The sequence below is a fragment of the Eurytemora carolleeae genome, unplaced genomic scaffold (genome assembly GCF_000591075.1).
Source record: "Eurytemora carolleeae unplaced genomic scaffold, Eaff_2.0 scaffold602, whole genome shotgun sequence".
NCBI classification, from domain to species: Eukaryota; Metazoa; Arthropoda; class Copepoda; order Calanoida; family Temoridae; genus Eurytemora; species Eurytemora carolleeae.
Genome location: NW_019396510.1, coordinates 286,247 through 305,388, shown reverse-complemented (window position 1 = coordinate 305,388; position 19,142 = coordinate 286,247). Strand labels below are relative to the sequence as shown.

At 32.7% G+C, this 19,142-nt stretch overlaps 2 protein-coding genes across 5 annotated transcripts in view; one reads left to right on the top strand and one right to left on the bottom strand.

Annotated features, from left to right (window-relative positions):
- Positions 1-3,312: 3,312 nt before the first annotated feature.
- LOC111704610 (protein YIPF6) lies at positions 3,313-10,741 on the bottom strand. Of its 2 annotated transcripts, XR_002765858.1 has the most exons (11): positions 10,580-10,741; positions 10,118-10,186; positions 9,704-9,752; positions 9,116-9,165; positions 7,958-8,037; positions 7,327-7,380; positions 6,551-6,647; positions 6,151-6,258; positions 4,491-4,555; positions 3,747-3,967; positions 3,313-3,450 (listed from the first exon to the last, which is right to left on the bottom strand). XR_002765858.1 is itself a non-coding variant. In XM_023476899.1 (10 exons), exons 1-10 carry the CDS (start codon positions 10,626-10,628, stop codon positions 3,896-3,898), a joined length of 693 nt encoding a protein of 230 aa, XP_023332667.1. In that variant the 5' UTR covers positions 10,629-10,741; the 3' UTR covers positions 3,729-3,895. The 2 variants fall into 2 exon arrangements, 1 of the variants encoding a protein (XP_023332667.1); XM_023476899.1 differs by lacking the exon at positions 3,313-3,450 and having other exon boundaries at positions 3,729-3,967.
- A 629-nt stretch (positions 10,742-11,370) lies between these two features.
- The window catches only part of LOC111704613 (ras-related protein Rab-11B), a 10,816-nt gene continuing 3,044 nt past the window's right edge, over positions 11,371-19,142 (top strand). The window contains exons 1-7 of one of the 3 annotated variants that reach the window (XM_023476902.1): positions 11,371-11,474; positions 12,324-12,445; positions 14,672-14,745; positions 15,268-15,394; positions 16,205-16,287; positions 16,951-17,015; positions 18,569-18,846. In XM_023476902.1, coding sequence (XP_023332670.1) covers positions 11,435-11,474; positions 12,324-12,445; positions 14,672-14,745; positions 15,268-15,394; positions 16,205-16,287; positions 16,951-17,015; positions 18,569-18,711 — 654 coding nt within the window. In that variant the 5' untranslated portion in view covers positions 11,371-11,434 and the 3' untranslated portion in view covers positions 18,712-18,846. Of the gene's footprint in view, positions 11,475-12,323; positions 12,446-14,671; positions 14,746-15,267; positions 15,395-16,204; positions 16,288-16,950; positions 17,016-18,568; positions 18,847-19,142 lie in introns of those variants that run through there. The other 2 variants (XR_002765859.1, XM_023476903.1) reach the window with 2 other exon arrangements.

Below are 19,142 nucleotides of genomic sequence, written 5' to 3'. Positions count from 1 at the left end.
AACATTAAGCTGTGTGCAAAATTTCTGTCAAATCAGCTGAACCCATATTAGAAACACATACAGCTGTAGGCGGTCATATCAATACAATAAACGACTTTTTTATTTACTTAATTCAAAAAGCTTTTTCAAATTACAAGTTTGCAGGTAATCAAAGAGAGGTTTTATTAATCAACAGATTCTCTTTGACTTCTATGTTTCTGTGTATTGTGTATCCATGCTGTGTGATATAAATCAAAATTAAAAGTCGTCGTTAATGTAATAATATAATCGCCTACTATTGTATAAAAGGTTGATGGCGGCTATGGAGCATTGAGTGCTGAGGGATTAGGCGAACAAAGCTCTTTTGCTGGCTGCTCCCAAGACTAAATGCTTTTTTACTGGATGCTCCTAAAACAAAAACTCAATTTCTGCACGATTAGAAACTTTTGTCAGATGCTCCATAGACTTATAAAAGCTTTTTAAATTGTTGCTTTTATGATTTTATTTCTGGATGCTACCTAGATTAGAAGCTTTTATTGGATACTTCTCTTTCTGTATAATCCAAAACTAGAAGCTACTTTTCTGGATGCTCACACGTTTGTTGAAGATCGGAGCAATAATTGCTTTGAATAAAGCTTAATTTTAAATCTTTTTTATGTAACACAAGTTGGCTTTGAATTGTTATTTGATAGAAATAAATTATTTATTTACTCATAATTAAACTGTTAACTAAACTTTCTTTCGTTGTTTATGTAGTTTAAAAAACAGGATTACTAAAAAGATGAGACTGTGAAGACGACCTTAAACTCATATATACCGATCCCGATGGTAAATTAAGTCTTCTGCCTCATGCTCCGCATACAGAGTGTCCCACGAAACATGACAGTTGAATAGTTTTGAATGTCTTCTTCCATATACTGAATTAGATATTATAGACTTTTTGAAGTTTAATTATTTCAAAAAATCTTTTACTAAAATATATTTTACTTTGAAATCAATTTTATTATAATATGGCTGCCATTAAAAAATTTGATATTATTCTCTTTGGGTTTAAACCAGGGAATAGGAATAAAAGCAAAGGAAATGGCGCTGGTCTGGCATGAGAAAGTCATGCGCACTGCTTTGCAGACCAGTACTTTAAACTAACACACACTCTTCTGGTACAGACACACAACATGACTACAGTCAAGGAAATTGTAGAACAATGTCGTCGATTATAATTAAACTTGAATATCGAGTAGTTTATTGAAAACTTTAATCAAATTATATTCTTTGCATGACAATTTGGCTTTATAGTGTTGACTTAAATATAAACTTATTTCTAAGTAAACAATTAACAATAAACAAATGTACTCTCCTAGTAGGGAGGGAAGGCCAAGAAGCCATGAACCCCGTGGAAAATCTCCGAACCCTGTGGAATGGTCTCCGAACCCCGTGGAGAGTCTCCGAACCCCGTGGAGGAGGTTTTTTGAAAAAAACGTTATCAAATATAAATATTACTTGTAAATTAGCAATAATTTTCCAATCTTCTCGACATATGGACTCAATAAATATAATAATCAAGTTAAAGAAATAATTTTCATTATTGTTTTAATTGTCTTTTTCTCCAAATTTTGTTTTCCCGTAAAAAAGGTGGATCTCAAGTATGACACTATTCATAGAATTATGTTTGTTACCTTTTATTTCCTGTTTTGAATTAAAAGGTCATTGGTTAAAATAGAAAATTAAGTTTAATAGTAGTATACATGGGGGGGGGCTACGGGGGCTCTATCCCCCTCCTGGATCTGAAAAATCTTTGGTTNTAATAATTACAGCGTAGGTCACTTTTAAAGGGGAGACAGTAAAAAATGATATTATGGAGTAAAACTGCCCTTTGATGACGGGAATTAAAAAAGTGGTGGACTACGTTAAAACATGTTATTGCATTTTCATGAAAAATATCATTGAAATACTAAAAACATTGTGCGTTGTTGCGTAGGTCCATTTTAAAGTTTAAGCTTAAAACAGGAATACAAAATAAACATATACTAGGGCCGTGAATAAGATCAAAATTGCATTTATTAGTAATACTTTTGTTTGATCCTGTGCCATATGTTGAAAAAAATTCAAAAATCATGCGATTTCCCCCAGAATAACACATTTTTTGCTCCTTACAGGGTTCGGAGATTTTCCACGGGGTTCGGAGACTGTTTCTGCAGGGTTTCGGAGACTTTTCCACGGGGTTCATGGCTGCTTGGCCTTCCCTCCCTCCTCCTAGACTGTACAAATACCGAGATTCTTACGTACTGTATAAACCTACAGTACACACCTTCGGTTCGGTAAACTGACACACACTCTTTTGGTACAGACACACACACATGACGTTTCCGCCCCCTGATTAAACAACTTAACACACTATGGAAGAAGACATTAAAACTTTTCACCACCTATCATGTTTCATGGGACACCCTGCCGATATATAATCATTTAATGGCCTATTTAATGATTTAAATAAACTTCCCTTCTTCCCTGTTTCTTTATTCTCCTAGGAGAGGAACGGGGATGAATAATTTAAACCATCTATTTGTACATTTGACAAGTCAGATTCCAAACTTGACCCTTTAAACCTTTCCCTGGTCATATGCTTCTGAGAATCTCCTAGACTCAGAGTTATCACACATATATAAATGAACTAAATGCTTTAATATATAGATTACAAGTGTACTCATACTTTTTTGCACAACATAAACTTTTACAAGTCATAATTATTTTCTGGACCTTTTTTTCATCTCATAGAATTTAATTAATTTGAGTTTTTGTTCAGTTTCAAATATGCGTTTTACTTTATCAAGATTAAATACAAAAAAAAAAAAAATAATAAAATGCCGATTTTTTAGAAACATATTTTTTTCCGCTAGTTTTTTTAAAAGTAGTACTTGCCAGGTAATTGGACTGTATGTGTACCATTAAAGTATTTTATACTTATGCCTGATATCCGAGAAGCCAAATGTTTTGAATTTCCCCCCACCCCTTTGGAACTCTTAGGGGGGAAGGGGAAATTTTTTTTCACTTCGCGCAAATTTGTCTCCCCCTCGAATTTTTTTTCTGTAACACCAGAGTTCCCCAGAACTCAATTTTTAACATGAATATCAGACAAAGGTTTAAAGTGTACGGTTGTGAATCTGACACCCCTTGGAGCTCCTAGAGGGGGGGGGGAAGGTTTACGGTTGTGAATCGGACCCGTCACTCAATAAACGGAGGATCACTTGAAATTACGGCTTCAGTCTTCTTAAAATGACTAGATGGAGAGAGAAAGAAAAGAAAACGTTATCCAACTAGACCTTAGAAATTGGAAACTGAAAATAGTATTCTTTATTTACAAAACAGGTAATAATTATCACAACGTGCAGTACACTGACAAATCACAAACAAACTTGAAAACGCCCCTAATATCATAGAAAAGTAGGAAAATAAACATCTTCCGGGATTGGACTGAAAATAAATCAAAATAAATCAAAAACATTTGGTGTTGTAATAAGTTGCCTTTATTTCTAATACCTAGATATAAAACAGTCTAATACCTAGATATAAAACAGTCTAATACCTAGATAGCTATCTAATACCTGGATATAAAACTATCTAATACCTGGATATAAAACTATCTAATACCTGGATATAAAACTATCTAATACCTGGATATAAAACTTTATAATTCCGTACTTCCCTGATAAGCCCCCCACCAGATCAAATCCATGGGGTCCCTAAAAACATTTAAACGTGTTAACTACTTTTATTGGAAGATATTTGGCAAAAATCAAGTATTCAAAAAAGTAATAAACAAATTTTGAGGTGATAGCAACAGTTTGCGGTGGGTAAAAATGCGGTTGATATTTTGCCAATTTTGTTGTTGTCCTGATGTTGTTATGATGTTGTTAGCTTAGTTTGAATGTGATATCACCATCCAAGCAATAACAATGTAGAACAACAGCATCGGATACATTGACATCAACTGTAAATAATAAATATTAATATTTTTATTAACTACGTAATTTTTTAATTAGAAATAAAACCATACAGTGATAACCAGAAAACTCCGAAATAGGAAGGAAGACGACTTTTTAGCAACACTTAAGTGCATTCGATGTTGTTATTAAGCAAAAAGTTTTACTAGACATTTATTAAACCACTAATTAAATAAAATGGGTATATTTACACTGCACAATTACTGTGTCTCATTCTTATTTGAGTATTTAAAATCATATCTTGAGTTTAAAAGTCGTCTTCCTAGTCCAGAGTTTTCTGGTTATCACTGTGGTTAAACATTGTTTATACCTTAAAGCTTAACATTAATATTACTGTATTATTTGTAAAAACTTATTTTTGCTTTTCTGAACATTAAATATCAAGCAATTACATTACAATACAATGTTACTATAGAAATAGCTTAGATTTTGGCATTTTATCCCTAGATGGGGGGGGGGGATCTTAAAAATATAGACCCTTTGTTAAATATTATTGATTTTTAAAACAACCTTTTTGTTTGTTGGACTGCAATCTCCTAGGAACTTCATAGAAGCATAGGTTGACCAAATAAATCCTAAATAAATAAAAAATAGATTTTCTAACGTTGAAATGAAAAACAAAATGTTACAAAAAAAATTCTTTGTTGAACTGTTTCAAATGATCCTTTTTAGAGGATTAGGCCCGATTCATTTAAATTTTATATGATCACTAAAGTGAAAGCTGATTTAAATTTAAATTTTCTAGTTTGGGAAGTGTTTAATTCTGATATATACCTTCACCACTATTCACAAGTGACATTTATAAAGAAACGCCATAATAAAATCATCCATTTTTAAACTTATTAACATGCTTATTTTATTCATACTTGATGATACAGGTCAGTTGAAAAGTTGATAACGACATAACCTTGGGAATATTGAGAGGGTTTTAAATTATCAATAAACACAAAAAACGGTTGAGCCGCTAAGCGTCTTATGAGCTTTTTAAAATGGTTTCCCGCCTCTTAGAATATAAAAACTGGCAGAGATAGAAGATATGTTGATCTAATATAATCTATATATAAATTTGGCTTGTCTGTCTGTTTGTATGTCTGTTTGTTTGTATCCAATAAACGTCAAAAAAGCTGAACCAAATTTTGTGTGGGACCTCACGTGGCCCCAGGAAAGGTTTATGACCAATCAGTCTTTAAATATGTAATCTAAAAATATTTTTATCTTAAATTATTCAATTTTGTAAAATTTTTAAAATGCGCGAAAAAATATTATGAAATCCACAAATTTTTTAATTTTATTTTATACTGTTCAAAGAGAAGATGCTCACAGATAAAGCCACCATTAAAAGTTGAAAAAGAAGATGGGCGCGATACAATAAATGCAAATATTGTCTCAGTTTTAGTTCGATAACCAACATGGGGAAATCTCAAAACTTAAAGAGTGGAAGTGGAATGAGAAAAAAACTTTAATTATGCTCACAAAAAAAATTTGAGAAGTCTGTTTAAGAACGGTGAACTGATTTTAATTGCTTTAGAGTGCCGGAAGGGAAAAAAAGATATTAAGACGGCATTCTTAAATTAAACAGTTTTCTCCCTTTCCGCGTCAGATTTTCTTCTTCTACTAAATATGCTGTTGTACGCCCCCCCCTTGTTCTTTTCTAAATTCTCAATCTATTTTCCATACTTTTTATTTTTTTATTTACTTTTTTTTAAAACATGAAATATTTTTTTTCGTTTTGTGAATTGTTAATCAATTAAATATGTATCATCCGCTCACAAAAGGGTCTTTAATTCATAACAACCAGCGATGGTTAGAGGTACCGAGGAGGGATGAAAGTTCTCTACCTGTGTGCTCAGTTAGCTGTACTGTACACTTACAACTGTTTACTAATATTGATATACTGTAGGTTAGGCCAGAATTAAATTAAAAAAAACAACAAATATGCAGTACGCTCTCAGTATAGTTTATGGCCTATAAAATTAGTAAAGTATTAGCGTATACCCTATAACCTCGTTGGAGGTACCCCCTGTAGATTAGTAGGACATTTTTTAATGTTCCTTCCTACCCACCTACCTACCTACCAACCCACCTAACCACCTACTTACTTACCTACCTATCTATCTGCCCTCCAGACTTATACCTACGTACTTCCCTGATAAGGGTTTAAAATAATTACCTAAGAGAACGGCGATGGAGCGAACAATTAAAACTGCAGTTCCGTCTGATATCAACAGAACTATCCGGCAAACAAACAGCGATATCGCCAGCGGTAACAAACAGTATCCTTAAAAATTAGAGTTGAAAAAGACAAATTTTTATTTTGTTTGGTTTAGCCAAAGCTAGCAAATATTGTCCTGAATAAGAAATAGGGATTTTTTTTCTTGGTGAAAATGCTTAGAAAAAAACTAGAACAAGTGGAAAAATATAAAAATTATTTCCCTTGATTTATCATATTTTATATATTTATTTAAAACAAAGAGTCCCATTTGTCATCTATTTTTTTATTTTTCCTTTAAAATCTTCAAGAATGTATTGTAGGAGGGGGGTGGGGGGTGGGGTTAAAAACGGATTCTTACCAAGTACGCAAACACTCTGGAAGAATGAAATATTCCCTCCAACCAGCTTAGTGTTTAAAGTTACTATCAGAGATCCAACCCACACTATCACAAACACCTAAACATTATTTACATTGAACATCTGAACACTGAATATAGAACATAAGGAACAAACATAACAACTAGAACGTCTAACCAGTAAAGATAGTTAACATCTGAAGTCTGAACTAGGGTTTCTAGCGAACAAAACGTTTCGCGAAAAAAATGCGAAAATTTTCGGTCGCATTTCGCAAACTTTTTCGCGAAATTTCGCATTTTTTTCGCGAAATTAAATGAAGCGAAAACGAAGCGAATTTTTGCGAAATTTGTTTTCGCGAAAATGCGAAAATTTCACGAAAATATTTTTATAATTTCTTTATCGACAAAAAGTTTAAGAATATTCTGGGATATCTAGAGGGTTTAGTAAAAACCTAACACTTTTTTCTCTCACAGGCTTAATTGTTATCCGATCATAATGAAATTAAAATCACAATGATCGGATGTTCGGACTGCGGGGCTAAAAAAATATAGGATTTGGTAAATTTAATAAAATTATTCGATTTCAATTAATATCGACAAAAAGTTTAACTATTCTGGGAAATCTATGAGCGAAAAAAGTTTATTTAGTGTCCTTATTCCGAAGATCATATTAAATAGTCCGTTCGACGTATCAGACATTTTATGGTTTTACATCAAATGTAGTTAGAATTCAATTATTGAATAAAAAAGGATTAAGTAGGTTTATTAATATCTATTACCTCTGCAAATTCAGGTCCACCATCCCCGCCTCCCCCTCCATCAGTATCATGCCCCTGTTTATCAAAATATAAAATTTCTGACATTTATTACTACTAAAAATACATCTTTCTGGTATTAATCTTAATCTTTCTGCAAGCCTTTTGTTAATATTGAAATAATAACAATTAAAAATTTTGCGGATTTCTAACATTAAAAAAAATTCGTTTGAGGTAATTAAAAAAAAATTCTGTCAGATTGACAACGGTACCTTTTAACCATTTTTACCTTACACAGGTCGAAGATGATTAAAATATCGTTTAATCAGATTTTTGTGTGTGATTTCTCTATTAATGTGGTTTCTCTATTAATGTGGTTTCTCTATTAATGTGGTTTCTCTATTAATGTGGTTTCTCTATTAATGTGACTTTAAGTTTATGCTGCAGGAACATTAAGGGAAGTTGACAAAATTCTATCTTTTATGAAAACATACACAAGACAAACATTTGAAAAAAAAATTCTGAATATTAATGAGGTGCAAAGTTATAATGCAAGGAAAGTTATTTCAGAGGTGTACGCATCTTTTGTACTGCAGTGTACTGTCTCTGGGCGGTAATGTAAACACAAACCGGATGTCAAGGGCGAAGACTATACCTGTAGCACTGTCGCCATGAAGGTACAAAGGATGAGAGGCCCCCAGAGATCCCATTCTTTTAATAAACTTTTCTTCTCAACTTAAACAAAATAAATAAGGACCGATAAATGAGTTATAGAACTAAGGAAAGGGGTTGTTAAGATTTTATATCTAGTTTTATTGTAAACAAATATCAGGCCAGGTCCTCCTAATCTGCATAAGACCGAACCTTGTTTACAATCTATGTGAGTTCAAGTGAACTTGAGAAAACAACCAACAATCTTTCTCTCCATAATTCTACTTTTATTAGGATACAGTAAATATCAGAGATTTGTAAATATGTCCTTTTTCAGAGGTGTGTATTTTCTTTAAAAATCACTCCACCCCTCTTTATAATTTACCCCCAAAAAATTTAGGCATGTATGGGTAAAAAGTAAGAAAAAGAAAGAAAACATTAGCCTTTAGATGTCCAATTTTAAATTTTTCTGCCCAGATCTTTAAATAACCCCCCCCCCCCAAAAAAAAATATACACCTCTTTTTCTTCGTGTAAGTGAACATTTGTTCAACTCCTGTAATGATAATTATACTTTAAGCAACAGATGTTATTGTTTTTATACTGATTCGTCAATAAACTATTAATTCCAACAAAAACTTCAAAAATGCTTCAATGCTTGAAAAATGACAACAATCTCAAAGAACAAAAAATAGTTCGCAAAAAATATGTTTAAATCCTGGAAATAAATTGACTAATACCTGGATATAAATCTGTCGGATACCTGGATGTAAAACTATCTAATACCTGGATATAAAACTATCTAATACCTGGATATAAAACTATCTAATACCTGGATAGCTATCTATTACCTGGATAGCTATCTTATACCTGGATATAAAATTATCTTATACCTGGATTTAAAACTATCTAATACCTGAATATAAAATTATCTAATACCTGGATATAAAACTATCTAATACCTGGATATAAAAAAGTCTAGTACCTGGATAGCTATCTTATACCTGGATATGAAAACGTCTCATACCTGGCTATAAAGCTATCTAATACCTGAATTTATAACTGTCAAATACCTGTATATAAAACTATCTAATACCTGGATATGAAAATGTCTCATACCTGGATATAAACTATCTAATACCTGGATATAAAAATGTCTCATACCTGGATATAAAACGTGGAAAAACTTGGATCCTACGGCAGATAAATCTCGCCTAATTTTCAAATTCTTGACATATTTATTATTTAAAGAAGCTGACCGGTAAGGATGACGAAGGGAGAAAGGGGTTTCTGATGTTTATTTGATAATTAGGATGTATCTGAAATCTTTCTTGATTTGTAATGTAAAAAAAATAATAAAAAATAATGCGATTTTATTTGGGAAAGAGATGCTTTCGAGAAATTAAAGAAAAATATTTTTTCATGTTTACTGCATAGGCCTTTTTTCCAGCAATGCTTAGGATTTATTTCATTTTGATGCGGATCCTAATCCTTTTGATATTGCTGTGTTTTAATGATATCTAGCTCATTAGTTAACAGTCAAAATGTGTGTTTTTAGACCGATAAGTACTTGTTTCGATGTTTTAGTTGATTTGATCTTGATCCGTGGATCCGCATGATTTTGCAGATCCGATTTCATGGAGCTAAAATCACTGTTGCGGATTTGATACGATCTGGATACTAAGCACACCTAGAGTGGGTGGTGTGTGTGGGACATGAATCAAACAATTAAATATGTTAAGATTAAATTTCCTGATTGTTTGACTAATAGGTTCATCTAATGTATTAAATTCTAGGTCTCCTGAAAAATAATAGTATTGATTTTAAGAAATTCACAAATAATTATATTGAGAAATGTAAATAATTATAGACGTTTTTTTTCCCCACAGTTATTTTTGTTTAAAAATGTCTCGCATTTTGGTTCTTAAAGTTACAATGTTAGCTTGGAAAAAAACCGGTTGGAAGTTTGAAAACCCTTACAGAAAACATGATTAGTTACCATTATCTTTTATACATTAATTCCTTGTTAAAACTACCTATTATACAATTCACTCGTTTTATTTAACAAGATTTCGAATAACAATATTAACTCCTCCCTGGGACCCCCTACACTGGACCCCATGCCCCCTGGGACACATTCCCTGGACCGGCTTCCCTTGAACAAACCTGCTCCATTAGGTTCTCCTGCTGTTCCTGGAACGGATATATTTCCTTCAAGAACAGGTTCATCATCCTCTACATAACCGTTCACAGTTCACACTTTTTTACGTGGTATTTTAACAACATTCAATAGTTAATATCTCCCGGGTTTACAGATAAATATTCAAAGACTGATGATTAATTGAAATTATTAATAATGTTTATATCTCATAAGTAAACATAATCACATATATCTATATTAGCTGGGCTGTCAGAAAGAAAGCTCCTTTGTCGCAGCGCTCGGCCCAGAAATAGTCTAAACCTAACCTAACCCTAAAACTCTAGGACAGACCCGGAGGACTAAGCGTTCTCTCGGCAAATACCAAATGGCTGAACCGATCGGGTCCACTTTAATATGGCAACTAACATTATGGCATTATTTCTAGAGAACGATATTTTGGCTGAAGATAAAAGTATGTGAACGGTTGCCTAACGAATCGAACAGCACCAGTTTGTCCTGTGAAACTGAACCCTGCATTGTTTAATTCTCTGTATACTTATCCTTCTGGACAATGTTCAAATTTCTCATTTGTTTGTTTGTAATTTTTTAATTTATTTTCTGAAAAAATTTATAATCATTTCGAAATACGCTTCAAAGAATCAAAATGGATCTTTGTTGTCGAATTCAATCAATATCTCTTTATCACCGGGAAATAAAACTTGTTCACTTTTTTCTTCAATGTTTTGATGATGTGTAAAGTGAGTCACGTGATGTAATCAGCTGATGACATTAGTTCTCCGAATGCTATATCGATTGGACGCTGATTAACCAATTTTAAAGATTTAATTTAATATTAGTTAAACTAAAAAAAGTTCTGTTATTCGGTTTTTTCTTTTGGAACTTACTCTTCAACGTTAGTTTAATCGAGCTTGCATTAGTTCTATTGATATGACACTATTCCAAGTACATTGCACATGGAACCGGTTTCTGATGAAGTTTAACTAGATCTGTTCTATGATTGGTTGAAACATATTTAATTCCTGTATTTCCATTGGTTGCTAGAAATATGAAGATCTCTGATTGGGTGATCTGTTTAGGATCATGACGTCACATGGGCGTTCAGGCTCGGCCATTTTGAGGTTGTCAATTTAGTGAAAGGTGGAATTTCTTGACGGAACTTTTTATGTTTGCCAAATTATCTGCGCTATAATTCTGTGACACATTTAAAATGAAAATTCATAATCGATTAATTATGAAGCCTAGGATTAACACGCCCTGGAAATGTGATAATAAGTTAACCTTTTTTGAAATGTTCAAGTATTTATTGTTTAGATAATCTGAAAATGGGGGCCAGGGATGATGAATACGATTATTTATTCAAAGGTAAATACACACAGAGCTTTCCTTGCGATATTGGATTGTAAAATAGAAGTGCCTTCTGTTTGTATTTATTTCCCAGAAAACTTTTTTACCTACTTTATGTGCCGTCGGGTAAATAATTCTGGACTTAGTGTTCGCCATCGGTTTGTCGGAGACTAAATTTTAGCAGGGTTAATCTCAATAGTTCCTAACACCATGTCGCTAGTTCCGGGTCTGTCCTAGTATACGATTTTTGGACCCCCTCCAGGCCCCCCCCCTCCTATCAAATTTGTACATGACCATTAATTTTTCAGCAAATTTATTATTTATTTTTTTGTTATTTAGGGTTAGGTTAGGTTAAGATACTTTCTGGGCCGAGCGCTGCGGCTAGGATGGGGTAGGGGGCCGAGCGCTGCGGCCACGGGTTAGGTCAAGTTGAGAAACTTCCATGTACAAAATTGATAGGAGGGGGGGGGGGTCCAAAAATCGTATACTACCATGTCTCTAGTTCCTATCACTTTATCCCATTTCCTAATATTATCTATATGTTCCTGACACTGTATCTTGAGTTTCTAATATTACTCTTAAACTTCTTAACCATATATCACAAGTTCCTAAGGCTGTATGTCATGTTCTAACATAATATTTTTCGGTTACAAAATTTCTATAGCAGGAAAAGTAAATGAAGTGTCAGAGTAGAATGCTTTCAAACCTAGAAAAGCGGCAATATCTTGCACTATATTCATCACAAATCAGACATTGTCATTTTATTTTTTTTCATAGAGGGTCAATTGAAATTACACATACAGACTCTTAAATCTCGAAATATCCTTAATTTTTCGATTAGAAAGTTTAAAATTTTTAAATGTTTAGTTGTGTTGATTGGAGACTCCGGAGTGGGTAAATCCAACCTGCTCTCCAGGTTTACAAGGAACGAGTTCAATCTGGAATCAAAATCTACCATCGGAGTAGAGTTCGCCACAAGATCTATTCAGGTTAGGGGAGGGGATTATACTCGAAGTTGATAAGGGAGGGGGAGGGGTATGTCTCAAGGTATCGTTGGGGGAGAGGGGAGGTTATGCTCTAAGGTAGTGTTGATGGAAACGGTTGGCGTTATGCTCAAAGGTAGTTTTGATGGTGGGGGGGGGGGGGGGGGGGGGTTGTGAACTAGAGGGAAAATCTTCTAAGAATTGATTCAATATGGATGGATCATAAAGTTTGAAATGTCAAGTGAATGTAATTTGAATCCAGTCAGATTTGTTATAAATCATATTTCTAAGAATTGAACCAGAAGTTTTTAAACTTCTCATTTTTTGTTATTATTAGTATTTCTCTCCAAGCTAAGGTCAACATTTTTTTTCTCAAACTCTGGGATCAAGCTCTGTATCTTGTGAAGTGGATATCAAGCATTTTAAAAAAGTGCTATTTCTAACATAAAATTTTTACCTCTGTGCAAAGTTTTTACTTTGAATTGAGGAAATAAAATGATTTTCAGGGACATATTTTTGGATTAAAAGTAAAAAACTAATAAAAATTTTTGTACCCCTGGTATTTCCCTAACTCACCGCCCTTTGCAGTGAACAATTTTCTAAAAGATTTCTAATTAGTTCAGTTTCAAATCTAGAGGCCTTTAAATTATTTTTTTGTAATGCAAAAGTAAATATCTTGAATTATTTGTTGTTCACCGGATGTTCAATAAAATGCTTCATTGCTAGCTTAGTCAAGCAAAGATTAAAATCCAACTTCATTTTGTATATTTGATCTCATGTGTATCACATGTACATAATAGATCATGTGGCCGCAGCGCCCGGCCCCCTAGCCTGTCCTAGCCGCGGTACTAGGCCCCCTAGCCCATCCTAGTCGCAGCGCTCGGCCCAGAAATAGTCTAAACCTAACCTAACCCTAAAACTCTAGGACAGACCCGGAGGACTAAGCGTTCTCTCGGCAAATACCAAATTTTAGAATTTATATATTTGGACTGATGGGAGAATATGTTTAGTTTGATGGGAAAATATATTAACGTGTTTAAGGTTGATGGGAAAATATATTTATATAATTAGTTTGATTTAAAAGCATATTTATATATTTAAGTTGATGGGAAAAATATTTATATATTTAAATATTTAGGTTAGTGGGTAAATATACTTGTATATGTATTTAGGTTAGTGGAAAAATATATTTATATTTTTAGGTTTATAGGAAAATATATTCATATATTTAGGTTGATGGGAAAATATATCTATATGTTTAGGTTGATGGGAAAATATATTTATATATTTAGGTTGATGGGAAAATATATTTATATGGTTAGGTTGTTATGAATATATTTGTATATTTAGGTTGATGTTACATTTTTATTATATATTTAGGTTGATGGGAAAATATATTTATATACTTAGGTTGATGGGAAAATATATTTATATACCCAGGTTGATGGGAAAATATATTTATATTTTTAGGTTGATAGGAAAATATATTCATATATTTAGGTTGATGGGAAAATACATTTATATAATTAGGTTGATGGGAAAATATATTTATATGTTTAGGTTAGTGGAAAATATATATTTATATATTTAGGTTGATGGGAAAATATATTTAATATTTAGGTTGATGGGAAAATATATCTATATGTTAAGGTTGATATGAATATATTTGTATATTTAGGTTGACATGAATATATTTGTATATTTAGGTTGATATGAATATATTTGTATATTTAGGTTGATGTTACAATATATTTACCTATTTAGGTTGATGGGAAAATATATTTATATGTTAAGGTTGATATGAATATATTGTATATTTAGATTGATGTGACAATATATTTATATATCTAGGTTAGTGGCAAAATATATTTATATATTTAGGTTAATGGAAAAATATATTTATATATTTAGGTTAATATATTTACTTTCTAGTTTGATATTTATGGCACTTAGATATTAAATTAAAGAATAGAATAGTATGAAAAAGAAAATTGCAAGAAAGATAGTTGCAGCTCTGGGCAATATGCGCAATATTTGGAGGGGGGGGGGGGGGCCCATTTTTCCCCTACAAGGGACTTTAATGGGAAGATCTACAAAAGAGGAACAGAAAACAGACGTATTATCAGCTATTTAAGAAGATACCAATAGTCTAAGAATAAATTCACTGCTTTATTTTAAAATTTAAAAAAAATTAAAATTCATAAATTAATTTTAAAACATTTATATATTTAGGTTGATGGGAAAACGATAAAAGCTCAGATCTGGGATACCGCTGGACAAGAGAGATACAGAGCAATCACTTCAGCGTAAGTTTTCTTGAACGTTAGAGTTTTTAAACTTGTAGATTATTTGACTGTTAATTTCCCGTAGTTATGTGAGACTGTCCGCGCTATTTGTTAAATAATTAACCAATTTTGTCAATGAAATCATGCATCTAATATATATGGCTTGTTTTTTTATCCTGTAGACGTCAAAACGGCTAAACCGATCGGGCCCAATTTTTTTTTGTTGCAACTCGTATTACCCCAGGAAAGGATTATAGTCAGCTAAAGTTTAAAAAATGTTTTAAAAATGTTGGAAATCAATAATAGAAAGTCAGGCAGTTCAGTGTTATTCAATCACGAAGAAATAATGGCAACTTTAAAAGCAAAATTTGAAAGCTAGATCATTTACTAGGAATGGAAGTTCAGAAAGTGTAAAAAGTACGAAACGAACTTGCCTATATTTCTTCAATATGATAATTTCAACAAATCATACCCTTGATATTATTTATTATCAATTGATTGATTAGTTGATAGATTTGATTGATTGATTTGTTGATTTGCTAGGTATTACCGTGGTGCAGTTGGTGCCCTGTTAGTGTATGATATAGCTAAGCACCTGACCTATGAGAATGTTGAACGATGGTTGAGGGAGTTGAGAGATCATGCAGATGCAAACATAGTTATCATGTTGGTACGTTTTGTAGACACTAGAGAATTAAAAGTGTGGCGGTTGGATTTTTTTTCGAGTTTTTAAAAGTATAAAGTAAAATATACTAATTATAGCAAAAAAATCGCATTTTTTAAACACAAAATCTAAAAGAAGACTAGAAATAGAAATGAGCAAACACAAGGTGAGATTACTACATAGCGTCCCATATTATATTGGATCATCTCGAAGCTTTAACGTCAAAATACGTACATAATACTTGAAAAACCTAGTACTTTCTGCATGCACATTTTTATAATAACCTTATAGAATTTTTTTTATTTTTCATTCTTTATAAATTTTCTGGTCTTGAGCTATATAAACGATCTATATAATATGACGTGTGACACCCTGTAGATTACAGGGCTCGGGCGCCATTTAAACTTAGTGAAAATATCAATCCCTGCCATTTTTATTTGCATGTTGGGGTTTTCTTTTTCAGATAGTAAATCACAGTTTTATATTTAGTGCTTAAAGGTATTCTTATCTTAAGTCGAGTGGTCGTTTAACATATCATGAGTAACCTGCTGTGTCATAGTTTATCACGGAATATTTAATTCTGAGAAAACTTCTTATTAGAATGACAATTACAGTCAACAATAAAACTACACTGACCTCAGATTTTTATTTTTTGGGGGGGATTACTCCAAGGAGTTACAGTGGTTAACATGATAAATCTGCATTAGAAGTTTTTTTGTGATTCTTTTGATAGTAATAATGCATGTACGTATGAATAATTTAAAAGATGGATTCTCTGTTCATGATTTCAGATTTCTACTGTTCATGTTTGTTAAGGTGGGAAATAAATCAGATCTACGGCATCTACGCGCTGTTCCTACAGATGAAGCCAAAGCTTTCGCGGAGAAGAACAACCTCAGGTACTGGACATTTTTTTACTTAAAAAGGATTTAATTGATCCTCCCGGTCCATTTGTAAGCGCTAATAAATCTTCCGAGGGTGTGTAATTNCCCCCCCCTTAGAAAATCATTTATTTTCCTCTTAAGATATGTTGTTCGGATTTTATTCGCTGAATTGGGTTCACGGTTTTTAAAGGAAATTAAATCAATCAATATCGATGACTAAAAAACTTGCCTTTTGATGTCCAATTTTTATTTTTTCTTCCCTAGATCATCAGCAAGTATTGTTAAAAAAAATACACCCTGAAATCTTCCTTGTTGCTAAGAACTTGGTGACTTAAAATAAGTTTACTTCCCCCCAACTTTTTTCAGTTTCGTTGAAAAGGTTATTTTAAGTAAAATGGAGAAAATTAAACGTAATTTTTATGTGAAAACTCATATTACCCAAGGGACGGTTAATGGTGGTGACCTGGTATCATTCAGCTAGGAAGGTGCTGACGGGCGTGATGTCTGACTCCATTCGTTGTTTTAGTGTTGCCATAATAAATAAAATAAGAAATTATCAGTTTTGAAGGTTGGAAATCCTCCATATGAATAAAAAATCCGCAACATCACTGCTCTATGTTATGTTCTAAGTGTACGAATAGGCTTGCTTGCTAATCCAGTATTTGATATATTTTTTAGTTTCATCGAGACCTCCGCCTTGGATTCAACCAACGTAGAGACAGCTTTTCATAATATTCTCACAGGTTAGTATTTTTTTTAGAATATAATATATATATATTTGTTATATGTGTAACATTTTTTAACCATTTTGTTTACTATTTTCTTAGTTTTTTTTTTCAGGCATTTCTTTTTATAACAATTTCTTCACAATATAGTATTATTTCTTTTTATGTTTCTCTATTTTATAGATATATCTCCAGAAAAATTTCATTCTCATAAATCGCTTAATTTTCGGTGTTTTATCATTAATTTCTTTTCTTCTATTATTTTTTTTGTTCTTCTTTAGCTATATTCTTCTCTTTCTATCTTTCGGACAAAAACAGTTGGGTTTTCTAATTGTGTGAAACGCAATTCGAGTGATCGGTTGAGCGTTGTTTGAGATTTGTGCTCGCTTCGTTGTGACGTACTAGGGTAGTTAACTTAGTTTTTGTTTTGCCAACATTTAAGTAAGATTCCCACTAATCGCACAATTTTGACCCCAAAATAGTGAATTATTTTTTTGGGGGGCAGTGTCAAAAGAAAAAAATAAACCATATTTTATTCTCCCTCCCCCTCCTTCAACCGTATGAAGTTGGGGGGGGGGGATATTTATTAAAATAAATACCCTGTAGGTTTATGATTTAAACATCTTACTTAAAGTATGTTTACATATGTATGTTTATATGTCAGAGTGCAATGATGTTCAAACTTAGCCTGCGCATTTTTCTCATTGAATTTGCGCACTGTCTGATGGCGACGTCCATTCAATTCACTAGCCAGGACCAGTGCTTAGAATCCATTAAATTTTGATGTGCATGCGGATCCGGATCCGGGATCCGCACTGGAAAAACTTAATTAACCATTCAGAAATTTTTATAATCTCTTTTTTGCAATAGTTCAGATTTGGGTTTATAGAGTAAAAGTTTTTTTAGTTTTATGTTGATATTTTGCCCCATGGATCGGGGTGGATCCGTGGATCCGCATTTTTTTTGCGGATCATGATCCAGGAAGCCAAAATCTTGCGGATCTAACGAATTCGGATCCTAAGCACTGGTCAGGACCGTTTTTAAAATTTGAATCTGCCCTCAAATCCCTTCTACGATCAGAAATTACACCCAAGTGTTTTTTATTATGCTCGATTTTTAGCTTTCTGCTTGAAAATATGTTTAATTGTATATTAATGAAAATTGCTGAAAAGTCAATATTGATTAAAAAAAAGTTAAACCCTTAAATTCCGTTATTTACTGTACAATTTGGGAGGTTCTGTTCCACACAGAATAAAAAATCGATGGGGAGGGGATGGTGGATTTTACCTATATTCAATTTTTCATTGTAAATGTAGACTAAACAGTTAAAGAAAAGCTTCTTAATAAGAAAAAATTATTTGGGCAATTAATATAAAGAAATCAAAAAAATGTTATTTGATATCCAATTGATTATCCTTAAAACTATCCCCACACTGGGTAGGCATTATTTTAAAAGTTTGAAAATATATTTTTTCATTTTATTTCCCTTTTTATCTCTTATTATTTTAAATACAATTTTTAAATACGTCATGTCCTCGATGAAAGGTCTTTAACTTGTCCTCCTTGTGTAGAAATTTACCGGATTGTGTCCCAGAAGTCAGCCCTGTCCCCCGGGACAGAGGACGACACTGTCCGAGCCTCGAACCTCGAGACCATCAACGTCCGACCAACTGTCAATACGGAGGCCGTCAAGAAACAGTGTTGTTCAAACTAAACGTGAATGAATCCCGAGCTTGTTTTCCAAATCTATATGTTCCACCGAGGCTGTTAAATGCTTTGAAGTTTTTTGGAAATTGTTTTTTTTTCAGTGCTTAGGATCCATTTAATTTTGATGCGGATCCGGATCCAGGTCATGAACATTTACTGATTTTTTACTCGACAAAAATTTTCAAATTATTTTTCTCCTTTTTTATGCTTTAACTTGATGAACCATTCAGAGATAAGGGAATTTTTGATAATATCTCTGTTTTCAACAGTTAATATGGTTAATAATTGTTGATATTTTGCCCCTTGGATGCGGATCCAGGAAGCCAAAATGTCATGGACGGATCCGGATACTAAGCACTGGTTTTTGAATACGCACACAGCTATTGTATAGCTGAAAATAAAATTACCATTATAATTTGGTGGGTGCTGGGGGGGGGG

Excerpts from the sequence above, each read along its gene's own strand:
- LOC111704610 (XM_023476899.1), bottom strand. The coding sequence starts at position 10,628 with ATGCAGGGTTCAGTTTCACAGGACAAACTGGTGCTGTTCGATTCGTTA. Across the intron at positions 10,187-10,579 it reads GGTGCTGTTCGATTCGTTAG|AGGATGATGAACCTGTTCTT; the intron begins GCAACCGTTCAC and ends ACGGTTATGTAG. Across the intron at positions 9,166-9,703 it reads CCTATTAGTCAAACAATCAG|GCGAGATTTATCTGCCGTAG; the intron begins GAAATTTAATCT and ends TTTGAAAATTAG.